We start from the raw sequence: 24,086 nt of genomic DNA on the forward strand, positions 1-24,086 counted from the left end.
TCAAAGTTCCTCTTGTATAGCACATCATCCTGATTCAGATAAAAGCTTCCAGCCAGCCTTCTCAGGGTCTTCTTATCATTCTTCGACGCACCCTCAGGATATTCTTGAGTCTTGAGGAAGTTCTTGATGTCATAATACCACGGCTTATCATCAATAGCATTAACAGACTCGGCTGCAAACACATATGCAGGCCTCTCGAGTTGATTCACCGCAACATGTGGTACATGATTCCACCAATGAACCTTTATCATAGAGGATAAAGTAGCCAGAGCATCAGCCATTTGATTCTCGTCCCGAGGAACATGATACAACTTCACCTTCTTGAAGAACGTCAGTATTCTTCTGGTGTAATCTCTATACGGAATCAGATGTGGCTGGTTTGTATTCCAATCTCCATTGACCTGATTGATCACTAGAGCTGAATCTCCAAAAATGTCGAGTGTTTTGATCCTCAGATCAATGGCTTCTTCTATCCCCATGATACAAGCCTCATACTCAGCTTCATTGTTGGTGACGTCGAATGTCAATCTGGCAGAAAAAGGTATATGAGCACCTTTGGGATTGATCAACACTGCACCAACACCATTACCGTTCATATTCACAGCCCCATCGAACATCAGTGTCCACTTGTCATCAGGATCCGGTCCTTCCTCGACAAGCGGCTCTTCACAGTCTTTCGTCTTTAGGTACATGATGTCTTCATCAGGGAATTCAAACATCATAGGCTGATAATCATCGATTGGTTGTTCGGCAAGATAGTCTGACAGAATACTACCTTTGATGGCTTTCTGAGACGTGTACTGAATGTCATACTCGGTTAAGATCATCTGCCAACGGGCAACACGTCCGGTGAGAGCTGGCTTCTCAAAGATGTATTTGACTGGATCCATCCTAGAAATCAACAGAGTAGTATGGTTCAACATATACTGCCTTAGTCGGCGAGCAGCCCAGGCCAAAGCACAGCAAGTTTTCTCGAGCAGTGAATATCTTGTTTCACAGTCGGTAAACTTTTTGCTTAGGTAGTATATGGCATGCTCTTTTCGACCAGACTCGTCATGCTGCCCCAATACACACCCCATCGAAGTCTCGGTGACTGATAGGTACATTATCAGTGGTCTCCCTGGAACTGGAGGGATAAGGATTGGAGGTTTCTGTAGGTATTCCTTGATTTTGTCAAAAGCTTTCTGACAGTCATCATTCCATTTGATCGCCTGATTTTTTCTGAGTAGTTTGAAAATTGGTTCACACGTAGCGGTCAGATGAGATATGAACCTTGCAATGTAGTTCAACCTCCCTAAAAACCCACGGACTTGCTTTTCCGTCTTTGGTTCAGGCATCTCTTGAATAGCTTTGACTTTAGCTGGATCAACCTCAATCCCTTTCTCACTGACAATGAAGCCTAAGAGCTTCCCGGATCTCACTCCAAACGTACATTTGTTCGGGTTCAGCCTCAGTTTGAACTTGACCAGTCTGTCGAACAACTTCTGCAAATTTACCAGGTGCTCCTCTTCTGTCTGCGACTTCGCAATCATATCATCCACGTACACTTCGATTTCGTTGTGCATCATGTCATGAAAGAGAGTCGTCATAGCCCTCTGATAGGTAGCACCGGCATTCTTCAGCCCAAATGGCATCACCTTGTAGCAGAACGTGCCCCAAGGTGTAATGAATGTCGTCTTTTCCATGTCCTCTGGCGCCATCTTGATCTGGTTATAGCCCGAGAAACCGTCCATGAAAGAGAATACCGAGGACTGAGCCGTATTATCCACCAATACATCAATGTGAGGTAATGGGAAATCATCTTTCGGACTCGCCCTATTCAGATCCCGGTAATCGACACACATCCTGACTTTGCCATCCTTCTTTGGCACGGGAACAATGTTGGCAACCCACGGCGGGTAACTGGTGACAGCTAGGAAACCTGCGTCCCACTGCTTTTGAACCTCTTCTTTGATCTTGACAGCCATATCAGGACTAGTTCTGCGAAGCTTCTGCTTGACTGACGGGCATTCTTCTTGGAGAGGTAACCGATGCACCACAATGTCTGTATCCAGACCCGGCATATCTTGGTATGACCAGGCGAATATTTCCACATATTCTTTCAGCATCTCGATTAACCTCCTTTTGACAGAGTCTTCTAAAGCAGCACCGATCTTGATTTCTCTTCTGGCGTCCTCTGTACCCAGATTGACAATTTCCAACTCCTCCTGATGAGGTTGGATGACCCTTTCTTCTTGCTTCAGTAGTCTGACCAATTCTGCAGGGAGTTCACAGTCTTCCTCACTCTCCTCTTCAGCTTGGTAGATGGGATTGTTGAAATCATACTGATCCATAACAGAGTCGTTCACAGTGGATGCCAAAAGATCATCTCTTCATGTTTAATGTTTTGTTTTTTTAGAAAAAGATTTCAATAAAGTCACAAAAAACAAAAACATTGCCATTCTTATTGTTTTGAAAAAGTGAGAAAACAGAAAAATAGAAAGACAAAGATCTCAAAATTTGATTGCAAAACGTCCTTTATTTATAAACATTGTAAAAACATGATGTGGCCCTACAATGAACCACTACGCCTTGGGCAGAACGTAGGGTTTTCATGCAAAAATGAAAAAAACAAAAGAAAATTACTCTGTCAGTAGAGTAACTTGGACCACTTCCTTAGCTGTCCAATTGCTGATAACCTCGCCTGGTGCACAAGGGCGGACCCAGACGTCCAAATCACAGTCATTGTCTTCACCATCAGTAGCGAAGACATCCCCATGGTTCATCAGCCCAGCGCTGGTGAAGGTACTCGGACCTGCTTGCACATTCTGCTCTACTAGGAGAGGCTCGTACCCAATGCCGAATTTGTCTTCTTTAATTGGCAAGTCAACCATCTTGCCCCAGCCTTCCGCCTTTCCGGAGTCCACAACCTCTTTAGCTTGCTTGTATGATGAAATAGAAGCATCTGGCTTCCTCTGCTCAGCACAGGCTACCCCTTCTAAAGCCACGGTCTCAAACGCCTGGCACAGTGTCTCGTGGATCTCGCCATCCACCTCGACATATTTGAATGAGGAGAGATGACTCACCAGAATCTCCTCTTCACCGCAGACGGTCACAATCTGACCGTTCCAGACATATTTGAGTTTCTGATGGAGAGTCGACGAGACTGCCCCAGCGGCGTGAATCCAAGGACGCCCCAACAAACAGCTATAAGCGGGCTGAATGTCCATCACGTAGAACACGATGTCGAACACCTCCGGACCTATCTTTACCGGCAAAGTGACTTCACCAAACACGGACCGTTTGGATCCGTCGAATGCACGCACAATCAGATCACTGGGAGTGAGCACAACTCCCTCGACATCAATCTTCTTCAGTATCTGCTTGGGCAGGACATTCAGGGACGACCCGGTGTCCACTAGCACGTGAGATAATACTGCACCTTTGCACTCCATAGTGATGTGCAAGGCTTTGTTGTGATTGCGACCCTCAGGCGTTAGGTCTAGGTCAGTGAAACCCACACCGTGCCTGGTACTCACATTGGCTAGTACACCTTCCAGCTGGTTGACTGATATCTCTTGCGGGACGTATGCCATATTCAGCATCTTCAGCAGAGCATCTCGATGTGCCTCAGAACACATCAGCAAAGAGAGTATCGAAATCTTTGACGGAGTTTGGTTGAGCTGATCTACAATCTTGTAGTCACTCTTTTTGATAATTTTCATGAACTCCTCAACGTCTTTTTGAAAAGAACCCTCAGCCTCCTTCTGAGCCGGTTCTTCGTCAACCACTGCTTGTTTGCCTTTAGCCCTTGCAGATGCTTCAGCATTAGCATCCCTCAAAGGCTGAGGAGCAAACAGTCGTCCGCTCCTAGTGAAACCTCCTGGTCCTCCGACATTGTCCACTACCGGACTTGTAACCGCAGGAGTCCTCACTGGAGCACTGATTGTTACGGGTGCTTGCACAGCTGGTCTTGTCTGGTTACCAGCCCTTCTATCACGGCGATAGGCGTTGTCATATCTCCATGGCACAGCATTACTGTTAACAGCCCCTCTGGCCGGAGCAACAATGGTAGTCGGTGCACGGATGGTTACCGGAGCTGGAATGGTAACCGGAGTATTGTTTGTTGTGGGTGCACTGACAGTCCCTCTTCCTCGTCCCTCAGACGGCTTGAAATAAATGGTGACAGTAGACACTGCCCCATTACCTTTAACGGCCCGGCTGAACTGGAGACAGCCTTCATCAATCAGTTTCTGGATACCAGCCTTCAGCTGGTCACAACCATTGGTAGCTTCTGAACAACCCACACAGTCTTCTTTACAACCTGGGTCAACACCCCCTTTCAGCAGACGGCCCTTAACTACCAACAAAGAAGTCTGAATATCTTCAACGTTCACAACCAAATCCTCAACCTCTCCTCCTTCAATATTGTTAACCCTATGCCCGCCATGCTGAGGCATAGGATTGTTCACCACGTTCGGCACTGGAGCGAAATTGATTGCCTTAGCATCAATCAAGTCTTGAACCTTATGTTGCAGAGATCGGCATCTTTCTGTATGGTGGCCTGGTGCCCCAGAATGAAAGTCACATCGGACGTTTGCATCATATCCAGGAGGTAAAACCGTTGGAGGAGCCACTGTACGCAGCTCAACAAACCCTAACCGGAGTAGTTCGGGTAACAATTCGGCGTACGTCATGGGCAACGGGTCAAATCTTCTATCAGGCTGCAACCTTTGCCTCTGCTGATAAGGACGTGGCTGCTGTTGTTGTTGTTGTTGCGGTTGTTGTTGAACTCTCTGTTGTTGTTGTGGACGAGGTTGTGGTGCAGGAATAGTCACGGCAGCCACTGGACGATACTGGTCCCTGTTTGCATTGGCTCTGTACGCACCCCCTCTGTGCTGTACAGCATTTGTTTCTCCTTCTCTACGGCGAGGTGCCCCAAAGAAGGGTTTCTTTGAGGACGACGAAGAACCTGCATCATGAATCCTCCCAGCTTTGATTAGACTCTCTGTTCTTTCGCCGCAGATAACGACGTCAGAAAAACTTCCGAATGGGCAGCTCCCCATCCGGTCCATATAAACTCCTTGAAGAGTACTGATGAACATATCAGTCAACTCCCTTTCCAGCATAGGGGGTTGAACTCTTGCAGCAAGCTCACGCCACCTCTGGGCATACTCCTTAAAGCTTTCATTGTTCTTCTGACAAAGACTCTGCAGCTGAGTCCTGGTCGGAGCCATGTCCATGTTGTGCTTATACTGTCTGAGGAACGCCTCACCCAGATCTCTCCAGCATCGAATGGAATCCCGCTTTAACTCCATATACCAATCCAGAGACGCCCCAGATAGGCTGTCTTGGAAGAAATACATCCACATCTTCTCATCATCAGTGTATGCGGATATCTTTCTGTAGTATGCCTGCACGTGGGTGCGAGGACAGGAGGTACCGTTGTATTTGTCAAATGACGGTGCCTTGAATTTGTGCGGGATTCTCAGACCTTCAACTAATCCCATGTTTGTAACATCAAAACCGAGGGAGTTTTGACATTCTATTGCCCGGATCTTCTCAGCAAGGGCCTCAACTTTGCGATCTCTCGCATCATTTCTACCCAGAATGTCTTCGTCTTCACTGAGCATAGTGAACAAATCCTCTTGTCTGTCAACAATCGGAATTCTGTTACGGGCCGGAGCATGGATGACTCTGGCACTAGCAGCATCCGGAGCAATTGGTTGACCATTAACCCGAATACCCCTCAACTCTTCACCTTCAGCATAGTTGTTGACGGGAATAGCAGCAGCAGGAATGTCAGGAACTGGATTTCCTTCTGGTAGAGCCTGGTTGGGCGGTGGAATTGCAGCTTCTTGTCTCTGAACTAGAGCTCGGAGTTCTTCTTGACCTTGTGCAACCCCTTGCATCATGTGCATGAACTGGGCCATGTTAGCCCTCATCTCTGCCAACTCAGCTTGTACTTGATCCATGTTGCGTTGATGGTTGAGCCTCGTTGAGTAGCGGTGCGGTCTTTGATCAGCTATCCTGCCTGGACACAGGAATCAAAGTGAGAAGACGGCACAAGGACACCTGTTATGCAAATGATATGAGTATGATGTTTTAATGATATGCATGATGCACATGAGATGCTCATTTCTCAGGCATTCAAAGAGCCTGACCCATCCTGAAAAGGTGGCAACCTGCAGCAACAAGAGAATGATACAAATACAGGGAGAAAGAGAGCAACAAAGAAATACTGACAACCTTATACATACATAAGGGTAAGAAGGTCATACAGCCAAGTCAACACAAAATCTGAATAATCAGAGTACAAAGAAAAAGAATCCCATCCAACAGGTCTGGAGGTGATTCTCAACAATAAAGATTCAAAGACGGAGTACAAATAAATGAATCCCTTCCAACAAGCCTGGAGGTGATTCTCAACAAAAACAAACAAAGATACTATCTAAGACAGGCGGTCTTCCGGAATGAGGGTCTTCAGGTAATGGCACTGGTCTATCAACAGTGAGCATTCTGAACATTCTGGTAGAGGGGTAATCTTCTCTTTCAACTGTCTTCTGAGCTCCAAGACTTCTCCTCCAAGATAATCCTCTGATTTCTGTCTTAACTCCATCTCTCTCTTCAACTGAGTGTCCTTATCTTTGAGTTGCTTTTCCAGGTCTCTGATTTTCTTCTGATGGTTGACTTCTGCTCTCTGTAGCCTCAGACATTCCCTATGCTCCGCATCCAACAGGGATTCCATCTCCTCATATGATCTTTTCTTGCTCCTTGCTCTACCAGCATCTTCTCCTTGCACTTCCCTGAGTTGATGGGCCAAGTGCAGCTTATCAGCCTTAGCTTTGTACAGCTCCATCTGAGTGTCCTGCTCATTCTCTCTCAGACGACGACTCTCCATCAAGGCTTGCTTATAGTGCTCAGCAGGCACACTATCAGCAAGAACCAAAGGTGGTTGCTCTTGCAACGGCTCCATCCTATCGTAGGGTAGCAGCAAAGTTTCCACTCTCTTCTTTACCCAATCGGTGTAATCGGGCATTGCAATGGCAAACTTCTTCCCTAAGACGGATCCATCCTTCACCCCAAGAGATCTCCAGGCTTTCCCTATCTGCTCCAACTTAACAGGGTCATCCTTCTTCTCAAAATACACACTTTCAGCTATCTCAGCTTCAAGTGGTCTTCTGCTCATAACAAACCCTAGCTGGCGAAGGGAGAGAACTGGGTTGTAGTTGATACAGCCTTTGGTCCCCACGAGTGGCACATTCCGGAATTCACCACAACTCATGATAACATCCTTCACGTCCATCCGGTATGACTGCCATCTGATGTCGTAGGAGGTGAGCGACATGACCCTCTGAGTCCACTTAAGAGTGCTCTGGGTATCCACAAAGGGTCCACTGACAGGCAGGAGTGACATAAACCATCTGAACAGGAGAGGTAGGCAGCACCTGATGGCTCCACCCTTACCATGCCTACTGTGGATGGCATAGTAAGTGTCAGCTAGAAGGGTTGGGACTGGATTCCCTCTGATGAGGATACTGATAGCAGTGTAGTCAATGAAGTTAGGCATACTCAAAAATAGGACGATCCCATAGATCATGGCAGCAAGCTGTGCGTGAAAAGCTTCCCAATTTCCCTTTTCTGCTTCATCTCTGGCAATCCTCAGAAGGAACTTCAACGGCAGACCTACAACCTCCCCACAGGGCTTCCAATTCTCACCAACCTCCTTAACACTCAACCGGAGAGCTCTGGCAACTAATCTGAAATCAACCTCCTTTGGGACGTCCAAGAAAGGTGTCTGATGCTGAATAGGGACATTCAACAGGATAGCATACTCCTCGAGAGTAGGTGCTAGCTGATAATCTTGGAATGTGAAGCATCTGAGCTCTGGGTCATAGAACTGTAGTAGTGTCTGCAGAGGAACTGGATCTACTACGGTCTTCAGCACTGTCAGAATATCTCCATACCGCCCAACAAAACTCTTCAGATGATCATCTGTCACAAGGCTACCCAACTCAACTAGCGGAGTCAACGGCTCACGGTGGAAACTGTAGGAACAGGTCTTCCGCTTCGGCTCAGGGACCGTTGTCATCTCTATCAGTGGACAAACTCTGGAATGTACCTGAGAAATGATATGCATGCAGAGATTAGTTTTTTTTTTTTTTTTTTTTTGATTTCTTTTTTTTTTTGATTTTTTTTTTGATTTTTTTCATTGCGTTTCTTTTTGAAAAATAAATATGCTATGATGCACATGATGCAGACTGGACTGGCTGGTTGTGCAAACTCTGACTAGGTCGAAGCTTCAGTCAAGATCAGAACATAAATCCAACTTATGGTCAAACTGATCACACTGTTGTCTGAACTAGAGTCACCAACAGAACCAAAGTCACCAACGGTACCTGTAATGAATAACCCTTCCCACTCACGGGTGTAGTCTAGGCCAGGGTAAAGCTGAGAGAAACGCAGCATAAATAACCTTTCGCAGAAATACTGTCATATACACACCCGATGTATGTAACGACAGTATCCCACCAGGGTATGAACTGCTCGTGATATCAATGTTCCGCTAAGTGGCGCCATACCACCCGCTTCCCATGAATCACTCTATTCCTAATCATCCTAGATTTTCACTCATGGTCTGGGTATTGGACCTTTTACCTCAACTGACTCCCCCCCCACACAGAGAAAAACAGACAGCCAGCCAGTAATGAATAATGAATATGAAATGCAAACATCAATGCACACAATCAATGCAAACAATAAATGTACATATATACAATGAATGCAATAAAATACAACAAGCAGAAAGCAACCAAAACCCTAATCCTAGAGAGCGCTAGGAGAGACTCGCTCAGGGAAGATGGACCAGCATAGGTCAACTTCTATTCCCCAGCAGAGTCGCCAGCTGTCGCATTACGCGAAAAACCGGCGGGAAAAGAAAGAAACAACAGAGCCGCCACCGTGCGTTATTTATCCCAAAAGAGGGAAAGGAAACGCTCGAAGTAAACCTAGGAAAGAACATGGTCTCGCGACCAAAGAGGATGGGTTCGGGAGTCGGTTATGCGAAGGGAAGGTGTTAGGCACCCTACGCATCCGTAGTACTCTACGGGATCCACGCACAGAAGGAAGGAAAATTGGTTGCTAAACACTGCTCAAACACACACACACTGGCTGAAAGAGACAAAAGAGACTGACTGAAACCGACTCGGCAGGATATCGTATCCTGGGCCTACTTAGTCTATCAGGCATAGACATCAGAGTCGAAGTAGTTCGGACTGGGGAAACGACACATGCTCGCTAGGATATCGCATCCTATGCATACGTATCTTCTCGGACGAGAGAAGAATCAGAGCATTCGTAGCTCGGCTGACACGCACGCAAACAACTACAGGCAAAGGCAAACGTGGAGCCCGAATGCCAATCACTGGACTTATATCGGCATCCGAACCAAAACGCACACACATTGGAACCCAAATGCCACTCGATGGACTTACATCGGCTTCCAAGCACACAACAACACGACAGGTTAATAGGGAGTCGGGGACTCGAGCCTGTAACTGTCAAGCACACACTCAAACAAACAGACAACAAATTGCTAAGGAGTCAGGCACTCGAGCCTAGCAACTGTCGAACAACACACACAAAAAAGAAAAAGGGCGCCCGGAGAGATCAGCTCAATCTCCTGCCTACATACTTCATCTGGTATGAAGATCAGGGCGATGTAGTTCCCCTACGCAGGGACAAAGGATCTAGCCTAACCAGATAACAGAGGGAGACACAACTCTAGGGAGACTACGACTCGAGCCTAGATGTTGTCATGCAAAGTCAACCCTAAGTTAAGGTTTCTAACTAAATGGCACAAGGGCCCACCTATCCTAGACAAGGCTTGCACAGGAAGCAAGGGTCTCGATTGCAACGAGGGCGAGAGAAAGGGGAGGTCTCGATCACAACGAGGGCGAGAGAAAGGAGAGATCTCAATCACACAGAGGTGAGAGAAAAGAGTTAGTGTTAGCGGTTAGTCAAACTCGGCAAGACATCGCGTCTCGTGCCTACGTATCTCATCTGAACATGAGAATCAGAGTTGCCGTAGTTCGGCCAAACAACTCTGAGCATGGCTCACACAGGGAGTAAGCCACACAGACTTGACTTGCACAGGAAGCAAGTCAAGCACAACCTACCTTGCACAAGGGCAAGTCCAAACTACACCTAAAGAGGCAAAGCAAACAGGCAATCACAGGAAGCACACTCTATATGCATACAAGAGGCTCACACAAGGGTTAGGCACTAGGGCCAACTGGAATAGGGTAAGTGTGCTCTTAACCTTGCCATTGAGAGGCTAAGGTGAAGCAGATGAAAGGAGATGAGGGGTGTGCCTCATTGCTTCTATCCCTGGCCTGGGAGAGCATTTGACAAGAATGTGTGGGTTCAGAAAGTGGGAACCCTTCTACACATTTAATACTGACTCAACTGTGCAATTGCACAAGATCTTGGGTTTTTATCTGTAATGCATCAACACAGTGGTGTGAGCAAATCAGAAGACTCACTGAATAGCAGGGGATAGGTTGCGTATCCCTTGGTTCTGCCAATTGCCTCTTCACTTAGGAGGGCTTTGACTCTGTACAAGGACAAGATTTAAACATACACAAACATTGCCTCTTAAGGAGGACTTCAGACAGTTTGCCCGGCCAAATAACAAGCCGGGTCTCCAGACTACATGAAGAAGAAGTAATTATACCTCAAACAAGTTGCTAAAAAGCAAAGCAAATCAAGTTCAGAGAACTTAAGCAACTAAGGTACCTGAAAAAATCAAACTAATTAGCAAACAGTTCAACAGTTTAAATCAAAAGGAAATGGTAAACAGTCAACAAAAGAGGGACCAATGTGCATAGCACAAGACTTAAGTCAAATGAGTCACACCTACAAAACAAGGGTTAGCACATGATAAACAAATCAAGTTCAAACAAGTTTGAATGATCTTTGAAGCATTGGTGCTTAACCTGAAACAAGAACTCAATTGTAAGCTCAAAAGACCACTAGGACTAGCCTAGGGTCAAGGATGAAAGAAAAAGTCAAAACAGCAAAGAAAAGTCAACCAAAGTCAAGGTCAAACATTCAAGAAGCTATTTCAATTGGACTCACAATCACATCATGCATCATCATCAACTCATAAGCAAAAGAAGGCAAGGCATGGCAAATGAAAGCACACAAAAGTCAACAGAATGATTTGCATCAAAAGTCAACCCAAACAATCTCAAAAATCATCAAATAAATCACATTCAATCCTAACATCTAACATGGTAAGCATGTAAAATTTCATGGCATTTGGATGAGAGGAAGGCAGTCAATGAAAATCAAGAAGTCAAACCAAATTTAAGCATGCACAATGAAGGTCAACAAACATGGGTCAACTTCAAAAAATCATATCAAATTGAAAACAGATGAGAAATGAATGAGATTAACACCAATGCAAAGCTCAAGATGTCTAGTTATCACATATGAAATTTCATGATCATACAATAAGATATGAGAATTTCCCAAAGGATTTGGCAACATGTAGCACAAAAAGTCAACCATTGACTAGGCAGGGAAGAAAAATCTCAAATAAATGGAAAACAGCACAATTAAATCCAGGAAAAATCACACATGAACTAGACATGAAAGGGAGGGATCATGCAAAATTTGGGGTCATTTGGATGAAAGGAAACATGTCAATCAAAATTGGGAAAATGCACATCATTGGTGTGACACAAGTTGTCACACCCTAGTTCAAAAACTCATATCCAGCAAACCACATATGATAAATGCATAAACTCTACATGGAAACAAAGGTGAATGTGTCTAGTTTTACCACAAAAAATTTCAGAACCAATGGATGCATCATCATTATTTCACAAAAGGAATGGCAAAAGGTGTCAAATGAGCATACATGACAAGAACACTTATACCATTTAAAATCCAGCCAACCAAAAATTAATTAAAAATCAGGACAAAATAGTTGACATTCATGTGATCATTATGCAAAAAATTTCAGGATTTTTGGATGAACAATGAAGGAGAAATGAATTTTGCAAGTTGTGTAACAATTTGTAGCAAACATGAATACATAGCATGGAACAAATGAGTCAAACCATGGTCAGCGTGGCAAAATTGTAAATAGGCGCATCACTTATCAAAACTGTGCGTTTTGGCATGGAGAACGAAATGTTCTCATTGGCTGATGGCCAATGGAACAGTGCAGATGGCCAATGGACATTCAAAGTTCTGGGTTTAAAAACCCTAGGGTTTAACAGCATGGCTTTCAACTTCATCTTCATCAACAAATCGAAATCAAACAACAACATGGAAACCACATGGCAACACACTCATAATGTTCATGCAACATATAACAACAGCAACCAACACACATGAACTGGATTTCTGGAAAAATGGCTAGGGTTTATCATGTAACAGCAATGATCTTCATCACCTTCATGCAACTCGAAAATTCAAAATGCCCAGAATTTAGATGTAAGCATATCAAAAGCATCAACAAACATCAAGCATCACAAATATAACGTCCAATCTCACTAACTCATCCTAAGCAAGGCAAATCGAGTGAAAATAGGTTTGAACACACAAAATAAAATCCAGATTTCTCCATCATAACACAACCATTTCAAGCAAGGCATAGTTCATTAGAATCAGCATCAAAAGATCTTTCACAAACATAGCATAATTTAGAGAAATGAGAGATTCGAAACTTTACTTGATTTTGAAGAAATTTGTTGAACAGTGGGTGTTTGAATGCTACAACTCGAAACAGATGGCCCCCATGCTGTGGAATGATGGAATCTTGAAGTTGTTTGGCTCAATGGTGCTTGGAACTCTTCACAGCTCGAATTGCCATTGTTGGATCTTGGTGAAAACAGAACACAAAGCCATGCTACAGTTGAGGTTTGATGGTCCAAAGAGCTTCACAAGGTTGTTCAAATGAAGGAAGAATGAAGAAGGCTCGTGGTGTTTTTGAGTTTTGAGCAGAATTTTGCTATTTGGTAAAAAATGCAAAATGAGAGAGTGAAGTTTTTCTGATCGTGGCTGCTGTTCTCTAGGGTTGTTTGTGCAGAAAATGAGGTTAAATACCTCTGTTTAAGGTTGCTAATCCATGTGCTAATCCAACTCATCTTAATGAAACCATATTGCATATTTGCTAATCTTTGCACATGTGGAAGTGGAGGGTGTGAGTTGCACGGTTTGGGCTTGATACAGGCTGTACATGACCAAAACTTCTGCTGTTTTTGGTCTGCTCATGAATTGGTTAACTTGATTTGCTCTTATGATTCCATTTTGCAAAATTGCCAATTTTGCACCTATGCACAAAATGGTAGTAAGGTAATGGCATGAGCACGAATTGGACTTGGAACATGTTGCAAATACCATATGAAACAAATCCCAATTGGCCAAAGTGAGAAAAAATCAACAAATCAAAAAGTCAACTTTGGGTCAAACTTGAAATGAATAAAGTCAAGGCCAAAAATGCCATTTTGATTGGCAAGGTTTTGGAGGATGAAATTTATATTTTTGGAAAGAGGAGGAAAAATGTGGTTTGTAGGAAAAAACCCCACCAAAATTGGCCAAATGGTTTGAGAGATATGGCCTTTTGAAGTTCAAGATTTTGTGAAAATGATTTGATCATATCTTGACAACCATGCATGGGATTTGGGTGTTCTTGGACTTTTTGAAAATGGGAGAACAAGATCTTCAACTTTCATGTTGGGCAAAAATTCATTTGAAGCTTGTATCATGATGCAAGTTGAGGATCAAGAAGTTTCCATTTTTGGCAGTTGAAATTACAGGTCCACTTTCTATTTTTGGAAATTTTCTGTTTGGCTTCAAATTCTTCAATGATGTTGATTGCCATGACACATAAGGCCTATTAGGACATGAGTAAGCTCTCTCAAACCATTTCCATCCATCAAAACCATAAAATCAACCACAGTTGACCAACTTTGACTTTTCTAGGGTTTTGGACTGACTGTGCACTTCTGATGAATTCCAAACCCTAATTCCTTGAGACCTTGACTTCAAATGATGTCCCAAGTTGTATGGACTCTTGATTATTGATCATAGTGCCCAAATTCCACAAGAATGGCCACCATCCACTGCTTTGACTGATTGTTGACTTTCTAGGGTTTTTGCCTGACTGTGCATGAACTGATGGCTTCTGAACATCCAACCCTTGACTTAAACACTTCAAATGGGCCTCCAAGTCATGTGAACTTGATGGACAAACCCTAGGGCCTTTGCTCCTTGAGAAACACCCTTGCTTGATTGGTTGACTGATCTCCTGATCAGTTTGACCTAATTCTTGACTTGCTTGCTCTTGAGGCAACTGGGGGCAATGCAATGCTATGCAATGGACTATGATATGTTATGACCTAATATGAGATGGTATGTACAATGATAGGTGCAAGTTTGAGGTGCTACAGTACCCTAACAAAATTTATCTCAGTGTGCAGGACTCTAATCAAAATAGTCAGATAGGCATTCATCAAATACAGATACAAGTTCTGAAATACCACTTAGAAGATACACAAACAGAAGCTCTGACTCTGATTAAAGGAAGCGTAAACACAACAAGAGACATCAGACACTCTGAAGCGGAAGAATGCACTCTAGGATCTAAAGTTTTACACTCTGATGTAATCAATCGGAAGAAACTCTGAAGACAGTCAGCGACAAGCATCTATCTGAAGATACACTTGCTGAATAGAGACTCTGATATTTGAACCTACTGATTCAGAATCTTATATCCAAAGAATTAGCTATGAAGACTTTCACTTATGGAAAGAATCTAATTCAGGAAGAAAGTTATGGTGCCCTAAATCTGCTTTGGAAATAACACAGAGATTAATCATCCATCATTGCCAAAGATTCTAACATTCAAACATTCGACGGTCTTCTCATCACTCCTATATAAAGGATGGAACGCTTCACTAAGAAGATAAATGAAACACACGAGAATACAACACTACTTTCATATCCATTATTCATTCTCTTTCTCACACGAGTTGCTGCTCTAAAAAGTGTGAACAATTCTTTTGCTTTTACCTTGTGTAATTTCTGCTTACCTAGAAGCACTAAGCATTACTGTAATTCTATTTATTTGTTGAACTCTCCTCAAGTGACTTGTGAAGTCTCTAAACTTGAGAGGGCTAAGAGATCTTTATCCTCTTAGACGATCTTTTGTGTAATCTTTCAAGATTAGTGGATTAAGTCCTTTTTGAAGGTGAAATCACCTTGGCCGGGTGGACTGGAGTAGCTTTGAATTTCAAGCAAACTAGTATGAAATTCAATGTTTGATATTATTTGTTTTTGCGTGTGTCCCATTTCCAAAAAGTTTTCATTATCGTTAAAACAATTCAAACCCCCATTTCTTGTTTTTCTCTACCTTCACAAACCTCTAGTCTTCGATGGAGAGAAATTTGATTATTGGAAGGACATAATCGAAAGCTTCTTCCTAAGCTATGACGATGATTTATGGGACATGGTTACAAATGGTTATGAACCGCTTGTATCTGCTCCTGGAGTTGTCATTGATAGAAACAAAATAAGTGATGATCAGAAGCGTGACTTCAAAAATCATCATAAATCCAGAACGATTCTGTTGAACGCCATATCCTACAATGAACATGAAAAGGTCACCAACAGGGAAACATCTAAAGAAATATTTGACTCCCTAAAGATGAATAACGAAGGAAACAATCAAGTCAAAGAGACTAAGGCTCTGACCTTGATCCAAAAATATGAAGCCTTCAGAATGGAGGACAGTGAAGCTGTAGAGGTAATGTTTTCTAGATTTCAAACTTTAATTGCACGACTCAAGGTTTTGGACAAAGGCTACACAATTGCAGATCATGTCAAAAAGATTATCAGAAGTCTGCCAAAGAAGTGGAGACCTACGGTCACTGCCTTAAAGATATCAAAGGATCTGAACAATATAAGCCTGTAAGAACTCATCAGCTCCATCAGAAGTCATGAGATAGAGTTCGAGGAAGACGAACCTCAAAAGAAAAGCAAATCAGTGGCTCTGAAGTCCATACTAGAAAGACGCGAGCCAGAAAGAAACAGAGCTTTTCAAGCTGAAGAAGATGATGATGATGATGATTCTGAAAAAGACGATTCTGATGACGAAGAAGAGTTATCACTTTTATCCAGAAGAGTTAAATAACTCTGGAGAAAAAGGAATAACAACTTCAAAAGACCCAGACAGAAGGGAGATCGTTCAGAATCTACCTCCAGAAGCAGACCAAGCAAAAAGGTAACTTGCTATGAATGTAAAGAACCAGGACACTACAGAAACGAATGTCCCAAGCTCAAGAAAGATAGTTCCAGAAAAGAAGGATTCAAGAAAAACTCATTCAAAACTAAGAAGGGACTCATGGCTACCTGGGATGACTCTGAATCTGATGCCTCAAAATCAGACTCCGAACTAGAACATGAAAATGTCGCATTAATGGCTACCACATCTGGAAGTACATCCGAAAAGGAATCTAACTCTGAAAATGTATTTTTTGATCTCTCTCGCTCTGATCTAGAAGCTTCTTTATCAGAGTCTCTAAGCTCCTATCAGAAGCTTCGACAGAAATTCAAGATCCTAAAAAGGGTCCATGAAGAAACTGTTGAAGAATGTGATAAGCTTGAAATAGAAGTTTCTGAACTAAAAGGAAACATTTTTGTTTTCGAAAAAGAAAATGAATTTTCAACCAAAATTTTTTAAAACTTGAAGAACCTATATCCAAAGCTCAACCAACTTTTGACACCATCATATAAGTATGAAAAGGCATTTCAGAAATTTCTGAAAACCAGACTTGAAAGAAGAAAAATGGCTTCTATGATTTATGGTGTTAGTCACAATAAGAAAAGACGAATTGGATATGACTCTGATAAAGATGAGAAAATACCTTCTGCAGAGGATAAGCCAAAATCTCCTTTTTCATATCATTACACACATGCACAGACATAAAGTTTTAACAATGCTAAAAAACCCAATGTTTCCAGAAACTCTGGGAGAACTAATCATAAAGGACCAAAAAGGTTTTGGGTATCAAAAGATAAAATAATATATGTTGCAGATATACTGTGCAGCAGAGTTAAAACACCAATCATGGTACCTGGACTCTGGATGCTCGCGACACATGGCGGGAAGAAAGAATATGTTCCAAAGCCTGGAACTTAAAGACGCTGACTTTGTAGGCTTTGAAGGAAATCAGAAAGGAAGAGTCAGAGGATCTGAAACGGTTGGTAATGGATATCTTCCCTCTATTTCGGATGTTCTTTACGTAGAAGGATTAATGCATAACTTGTTGTCCATAAGTCAATTAAGTGATAACGATTATGATATAATCTTTAATCAAAAAATGTGCAAGGCTATTAATCAGAAAAATGGCACAATTCTTTTCACTGGTAAGAGGAAGAACAACATTTACAAAATTAAACTTTCAGATCTAAAAGATCAGAATGTAAAATGTTTAATATCTGTAAACGAAGAGAAATGGGTGTGGCACAGATGCTTGGGCCACATTAGCATGAGGAGGATTTCTCAGCTAAATAAACTTGATTTAGTCAGAGACCTACCTAAGTTGAAGTTTTCTTCAGATGCTCTTTATGAGGCATGCCAGAAGGGAACATTTTCTAAAACAACTTTCAAAAATAAAAATGTTGTTTCTACCTCTAAACCTCTGGAACTTCTTCACATTGACCTATTTGGACTTGTTAAAACAGCCTCAGTCAATGGTAAGAAGTATGGAATGGTCATTGTTGATGATTATAGTCGTTGGACATGGGTAAAGTTCCTTAAACACAAGAACGAGTCACACTCCGTGTTTACTAGTTTCTGCTCAAAAGTGCAAAATAAATTTAACTCTAAAATCATTAGAGTCAAAGGTGATCATGGTGGGGAATTTAAAAACAATTTTTTTGAAGAAATGTTTGATTCTAATGGGATACCCCATGATTTCTCCTATCCTAGAACTCCACAACAAAATGGAGTTGTAAAAAGGAAGAATAGGATCCTTCAAGAAATGGCCAGAACCATGATCAATGAAACAAATGTAGCTAAGCACTTCTTGGCTGAAGCAGTGAATACAGCGTGTTATATTCAGAATAGAATCTTCGTTAGACCTATTCTAGAGAAGACCCCTTACGAACTGTGTAAGGGAAGAAAATCCAACATTTCTTATTTTCATCCTTTTGGATGCTCTTGCTTTATCCTAAATACTAAAGATTATCTGAACAAGTTTGATTCTAAAGCACATAAATGTATTATGTTGGGATACTCATAACGCTCTAAAGGCTACAAAGTATACAATACATAAACATTAATTGTGTAAGAATCCATACATGTCAGATTCGATGATAAGCTTGACTCTGAAAAGTCAAAGCTAGTTGAGAATTTTGCAAAATTGGAGATAACACTTGCAGGCTCTGAGGAAAAGGCTAAAGAATCTGAAGAAGCAGAAAAGGGAACTTCAGAAGCACCCGAAGTCACATTAAATCAAAAAAGATCAAGAACTAGACAAAATGTATCTGAAGAATTGATTCTGGGAAACAAAGACGAACCTGTCAGAACAAGATCAACATTCAAGGGATCTGAAGAAACGCTTCTAAGACTAGTATCTCTGATAGAGCCAACATCTTGTGAAGAAGCACTTCAAGACAAAGAATGGATTTTGGCAATGAAAGAAGAACTTGATCAATTTGCAAAGAACGGTGTCTGGGATCTTGTACCAAAACCTAAGGGAAACCATGTAATTGGAACGAAATGGGTGTAAAGAAAAAAACTGAATGAAAAGGGTGAAGTGGTCAGAAACAAAGCACGACTGGTAGCACAATGTTATAATCAACAAGAAGATATTGACTACAATGAAACATTTTCTCCAGTCGTCAGGTTAGAATCTATCCGCTTACTTGTATCTTTTAATGTAAATTATTCCATCAAACTATATCAGATGGATGTCAAGAGTGCGTTTCTGAATAGATATATTTTTGAAGAGGTGTATGTTCATCAGCCTCCTGGTTTTGAAAACTCAAAATGTCCATAACATGTTTTTAAACAGAAAAAATCTCTTTATGGTCTAAAACAAGCTCCCAAAGCTTGGTATGAAAGACTAAGTGCTTTCCTTCTGAAAAATGATTTTATCAGAGGCAAAAATCTCTTAGTGTGAGATTAAATTGTCTTATTGTGTTCATTTTTCTTACCTAGAAGCACTTAACACCTTCTTGTATTTCTATAATAGTTGTTGTGAATTTCCTCAAGTGACTTGTGAAGTCTGTAGACTTGAGAGGGCTAAGAGACCTTTGTACTCTTAGACATTGTTGTAATCTTTCAAGATTAGTGGATTAAGTCCTTTTTTAAGGAGAAATCACCTTGGTAGGATGGACTGGAGTAACTTTGAATTTCAAGCGAACCAGGATAACTTATGTGTTGTTTATCATTGAATTGTGTGTGTAGAAACTCCAAAAGTTTTTATTGTTTGTGGAAACAATTCAAACCCCCTTTCTTGTTTTTCTCTACCTTCATTGTCCTTATTATTTAGGTAATCAATTATCAGTTTTCCAATCGATTAGCTTAATGCTCCAATCAATTGGTTAGCTCAAAAAAGTCTTTCCAATCGATCGGCATATCTTACCAATCGATTGGTAGTTCAAAAATATTTTGGAAAAACATTTGGACAACTTTCTAATCACATGACTTGGCTTATGAAGTAGTTTATTTTAAGTGTGTGAGTTGCCTTAGTACTTATAAGTTACTTCCTTACTTTTACAATACTCGGGTCACTCAGACAGACAGACATATATGACCTGAAGAGCTTTTGGAATTTATCTGAGACTTCAAGATTCTTTGTTGGATTGCTTCTGATTATATAAACACTTTGATCCTTGAATCTCTTTTTGTTAATGAGGCATGAAATGTTTCTTTGGATAGTTCTCATCATCAAAGTTGAACGATATTACCACAGACTTTAAACATCATTTTTCGTTATCAAAACTTCAGCGGTATTTTCAACTTTATACCTGCCAGCGCATAAATCCACAGTCTGGCCCAATAGGGTATTTTCAACTTTAAGTCTTCTATGAGTGATTGATTTAAGTCCCATCCGAGAGGCCTGACGCCTTTCCTAAAGGACTTGGAGTCTCATCAGTTAGGCTCAACATATAATCTCGCTTGAGAGACTATGATTCTCATCTAACAAGCTCATCTAAATGCCTCGTCTGAGAGACTTGATCGCCTCAAACAAGGTCCGACATAAATTCTCTAGAGGGACGCAAATGAATTTTGGCCCGGGGGACTTAATTTGCATGTCTTGCCTGAGGGTTTGAACCTAAGTCTTGTCGGAGAGACTTAATGCCTCTCCTGAGGGACTTGGATCCCCTTAACAGTCATCCTCAACACTCTATTGTTTAGAGCATTTCGCCATTTATCAAATCATTTGTCAGAGGGAAGTCAGTGCCAACAGGGGAAATGAAATTCCTACTTGCCGATCATAGGAAACATGGGAAATGAAGTTCCTCGGTCAAAGGGAAGTCAGTGTCAACAGGCTAATCCACGTCTCCCTAGGAAATATGGATTCAACAATCTCCGACTCACTAATTATGTGGTTATCATTCTAAAGGAAACCCTAGGTCCAATAGCCCTTATATATACCTCATCCATAAAGGAAACTCTAGGCCCAATAGCCCTTATATACACCTCAAGTGAGTTTTCTCTCTTATCACCATAAACACCACCAAATAGGACCTCTTGTTGCCGCAGACAAGCCTTAAACCACCCGAAAAATACTAAGGCCTTTAATCACCCCTACTATCATAAAGGTACCACACATCCTGTACTTTTAAATAAATACAGGTTGTAACCAACTAAAATTCCTACCTAAAATATAGGAAATTTAATCGGTCCCATTTGATTGAAAAAACTGCAAAAGGTCACGCAATCAACACTCATAGATAAACTAGAAGTATTAACAACCCCAATCCTCTAAGAAGAATAGAAAACAAAATTGATATCCTAAACTTACACAAGACGTTTCCAACAAGATTATCTTTACCTAAACATATAGTTCAACCCACATGACTCTCTTATTTGAAAAGGAATTCTTAGAGCAGATGTCAAGCACAAAATAAACAAACCTATAAGCTCCCACTCTAAACAGACATATAGAAACCCAAAAAATTGAGAGAAAACAAGGATCTTTCCTTCGAACCGTACGAAATTGAAAGAAGACGGCCACTATTACTAATAGAACGGAACCAATTATAGAAAGAATCTCCCCACCGGAAACGAACAAGAGAGACAAAGATATCACAAATTTTGTATTTTGGATTGCCACAAAATTTTATATTAAATTTTGTGTTATACATTGTATGTTTGAGAAAAGATGAATGTAATTTATTCCAAAATTTAATATACGTTCAGTTGAAATTATTAAATAAAAATATTATATAGTTTAAAATTTTATTAAAACTTGTAAAACTAATATATTTAATAAGAATATTTAAATCAACGGTTCCATTAATTAGATATACTATTGACACAAAATTCTGAAGTAGAATATTTCTATTGAAATAAATTTTATATAGATATGTGCATGCATCTTTTAAAATTTATCAATATACTTTTTTTTTAAAATTCACAAGAGAACAATTTATTATGATATATATATATACAATCACCTAATTTAAAAACAAAATATATCAACTATTTATTTATGAACAGGTGTGATACAATATAGTGTGACTGTCAGACTCAATCTTGAATGCTAAGTAGCTTAAAATGAAAATAAAAGAAAAATAAAAGGGTATTTCAATCATAATATATATCATATTATATGATTCATATACATCTCCTAATTAAAATGTAAGTAATTTGAGTTAACAGTCTTCTATGTATGCTGTCATCACAATAACCAACTTCAATCACACTTCTAAAATCTTGAAATTCCAAATCAAGATTTATTCCAGAATAAGAGTATATCACGGATACAAGAATACACCTGAAACAACAATAGTATTAATTAATAAATAAATCTTTATATTTATTTATACACTTACAATCGCAGAAAAATAAATAAGTAAATATATTAGAAAGAAAGAAAGAACGTGAACTCTCTTACCATCCAACCAATATAAACAGCACCAAAGATTACGCTTGGGGACCGCCAGGTTGGTGGTGGTGGAGGTGGCGGTGGAATTAGCTGCAATGATGTTTGCGTTTGTCGCACCGGAGAATGTGGTGGTGGTGGTGGCTGCAATGAAGATGATGATGCATTACGTTGGGATGGCAGTGGTAGCTTCGCTGAAGAATTCCTTTGACGCAATAAAGATTCTGGTGGTGGCTGCGATGAAGATGGTGACAGTGGTTGCGGGGAAGATGGTGATAGTGGTTGTAGGGAAGATGGTGGCGGAGGCGGCGGTGGCGGTGGAGGCGGCGGCGAATATGGTGGAAGCGGTGGCGGAGGCGGCGGTGGAGGTGATGGTGGCAGCGGTGGCGGCGCTGAAGATGGTGGCGATGGAGGAACGGACGCTTGCGTTGGATCCATAACTAGTGAGTTTCAATGACAGTATAGAATTTTATGCTATGCCTCTAAAGACCAAATTCTAAGAAGATAATATACTGAAATTGAATAACCGGTGAGTCTATATATATAAATCTCACAAGTAACTAACTATAACGGTATTTCTATGTAGTTACATAACTGAATGACACTAATATTATATTGTTATTTAATTTTAAGAGTTAGTTAGGCCTTTTCTTTTTTATGAAAAGAAGGACTTGGTTTTTGACAAACTTTATTTTCCAACTTAAAATATTTGTTCAAGTATTTGTAACTAATATGAAAGCAATTTATTAAAAATAAATTAAAATCAGGTTACATTTTTTAAATTGAGAATATATATATTGAATCGAGTAGAGTGGATTTGGAATGGATTGAGTTTTGGACCGTTGATTTTTTTATCGGTTCAAAACATAATCATAAATTGAGATTGAAGAATTTCAATATCTCCCTTGTTATTCTCTCTTACTCTTACTGATTATGGATGTTGGAAGACATTTTTTTTTTCTTTTTGCAAGCGGCATAAGATGAGATTGATCCTTACAAATGTAACTCATTCGAGATACATATAATTTGCTAGATAATATCTCTTATTACATGGAGTCCTAATTTCATTAATATTTTATAGTGAGAGCTTGTATGTCTAAAATATCATTCAATATATTGGATTTGTTTAGCATGTTAATGTCTTCTTTTGAAACTACAATGCGAAAACATAAAACAAATCTATAAGTCTTGTAATTTCACTTCTTCAAGCTTGTTCATGGGCTTAACATGATAACCTTAACAAAATTGGTCTTTCCATTCAATCAGACAATTTTTCATTCTGACTGCATACAACCATTGGAACCTAACATACCTTGAAATTCATGTGGTCTATGATCTACGGTCACCCTGTTCAAACTGTTATATTTTTGGCTAAGCACTTAGAAAAAGTTGCTAAGGACTCAAAAAGAGACATATCGATTAGTGTTTGATTACCCCGATTGTTGAATTTTTTGGTCATGAGATGGGTATTGAATAATTAAATGCAATCCTAGAAAATACCCTAATTAACATGGAATCTTGCATAACAAAGAAAATTATCATCTGTTCATGTGACTCTTATAGACTTCTTATTTGGGGTGAAGAGTCTGTATCTCAACCCAACTCAAAAAGAACAATAATTTGTAATCGAATCAATTGGACATACACCTTCTCAATTTCAATTTATGAAAAGATATCAGAAGATGAACCTATTCCACTACCTCCTCCCGTGGAAGAATTTTCACCCGCACATGAGACAAACTAGAAATTATGGGAAAGGATATAGGCTGAACATCAAAGACAATGTCAAGTGGATGATGGCCTAAATGATACGATGAAGACTAGATTCAAATACCATGTTTCCCAAGGAAACTTCCCTCTGTATCAATCAATTATGATCTTCTCTAATTTATAATTTGACTTAATATCTTTTTTGGCCCCGTATGTTAACCTCACGGTTCATTTTGGTCCCTTAACTTAAAAAAAATTCTA

The 24,086-nt window shown here is 40.6% G+C and overlaps 1 protein-coding gene across 1 annotated transcript; it reads right to left on the reverse strand.

Moving 5' to 3' along the window:
- Nucleotides 1–21,865: 21,865 nt before the first annotated feature.
- On the reverse strand, nucleotides 21,866–22,632 carry LOC127121460 (leucine-rich repeat extensin-like protein 3). Its single transcript, XM_051051948.1, has 2 exons — nucleotides 22,128–22,632; nucleotides 21,866–22,007 (listed from the first exon to the last, which is right to left on the reverse strand). The coding sequence occupies exons 1-2, from the start codon at nucleotides 22,551–22,553 to the stop codon at nucleotides 21,960–21,962; spliced, it is 474 nt and encodes a 157-aa protein (XP_050907905.1). The 5' UTR covers nucleotides 22,554–22,632; the 3' UTR covers nucleotides 21,866–21,959.
- Between the last annotated feature and the right edge of the window lie 1,454 nt (nucleotides 22,633–24,086).

This window comes from Lathyrus oleraceus, chromosome 2 (assembly GCF_024323335.1).
Source record: "Lathyrus oleraceus cultivar Zhongwan6 chromosome 2, CAAS_Psat_ZW6_1.0, whole genome shotgun sequence".
Lineage (NCBI taxonomy): Eukaryota > Viridiplantae > Streptophyta > Magnoliopsida > Fabales > Fabaceae > Lathyrus > Lathyrus oleraceus.

What these genes read in the sequence shown, in the direction of transcription:
- LOC127121460 (XM_051051948.1), bottom strand. Translation starts at nt 22,553, where the DNA reads ATGGATCCAACGCAAGCGTCCGTTCCTCCATCGCCACCATCTTCAGCG. An exon ending in CTGTTTATATTGGTTGGATG is followed by an intron (nt 22,008 to 22,127) that starts GTAAGAGAGTTC and finishes TTGTTGTTTCAG; the next exon opens with GTGTATTCTTGTATCCGTGA.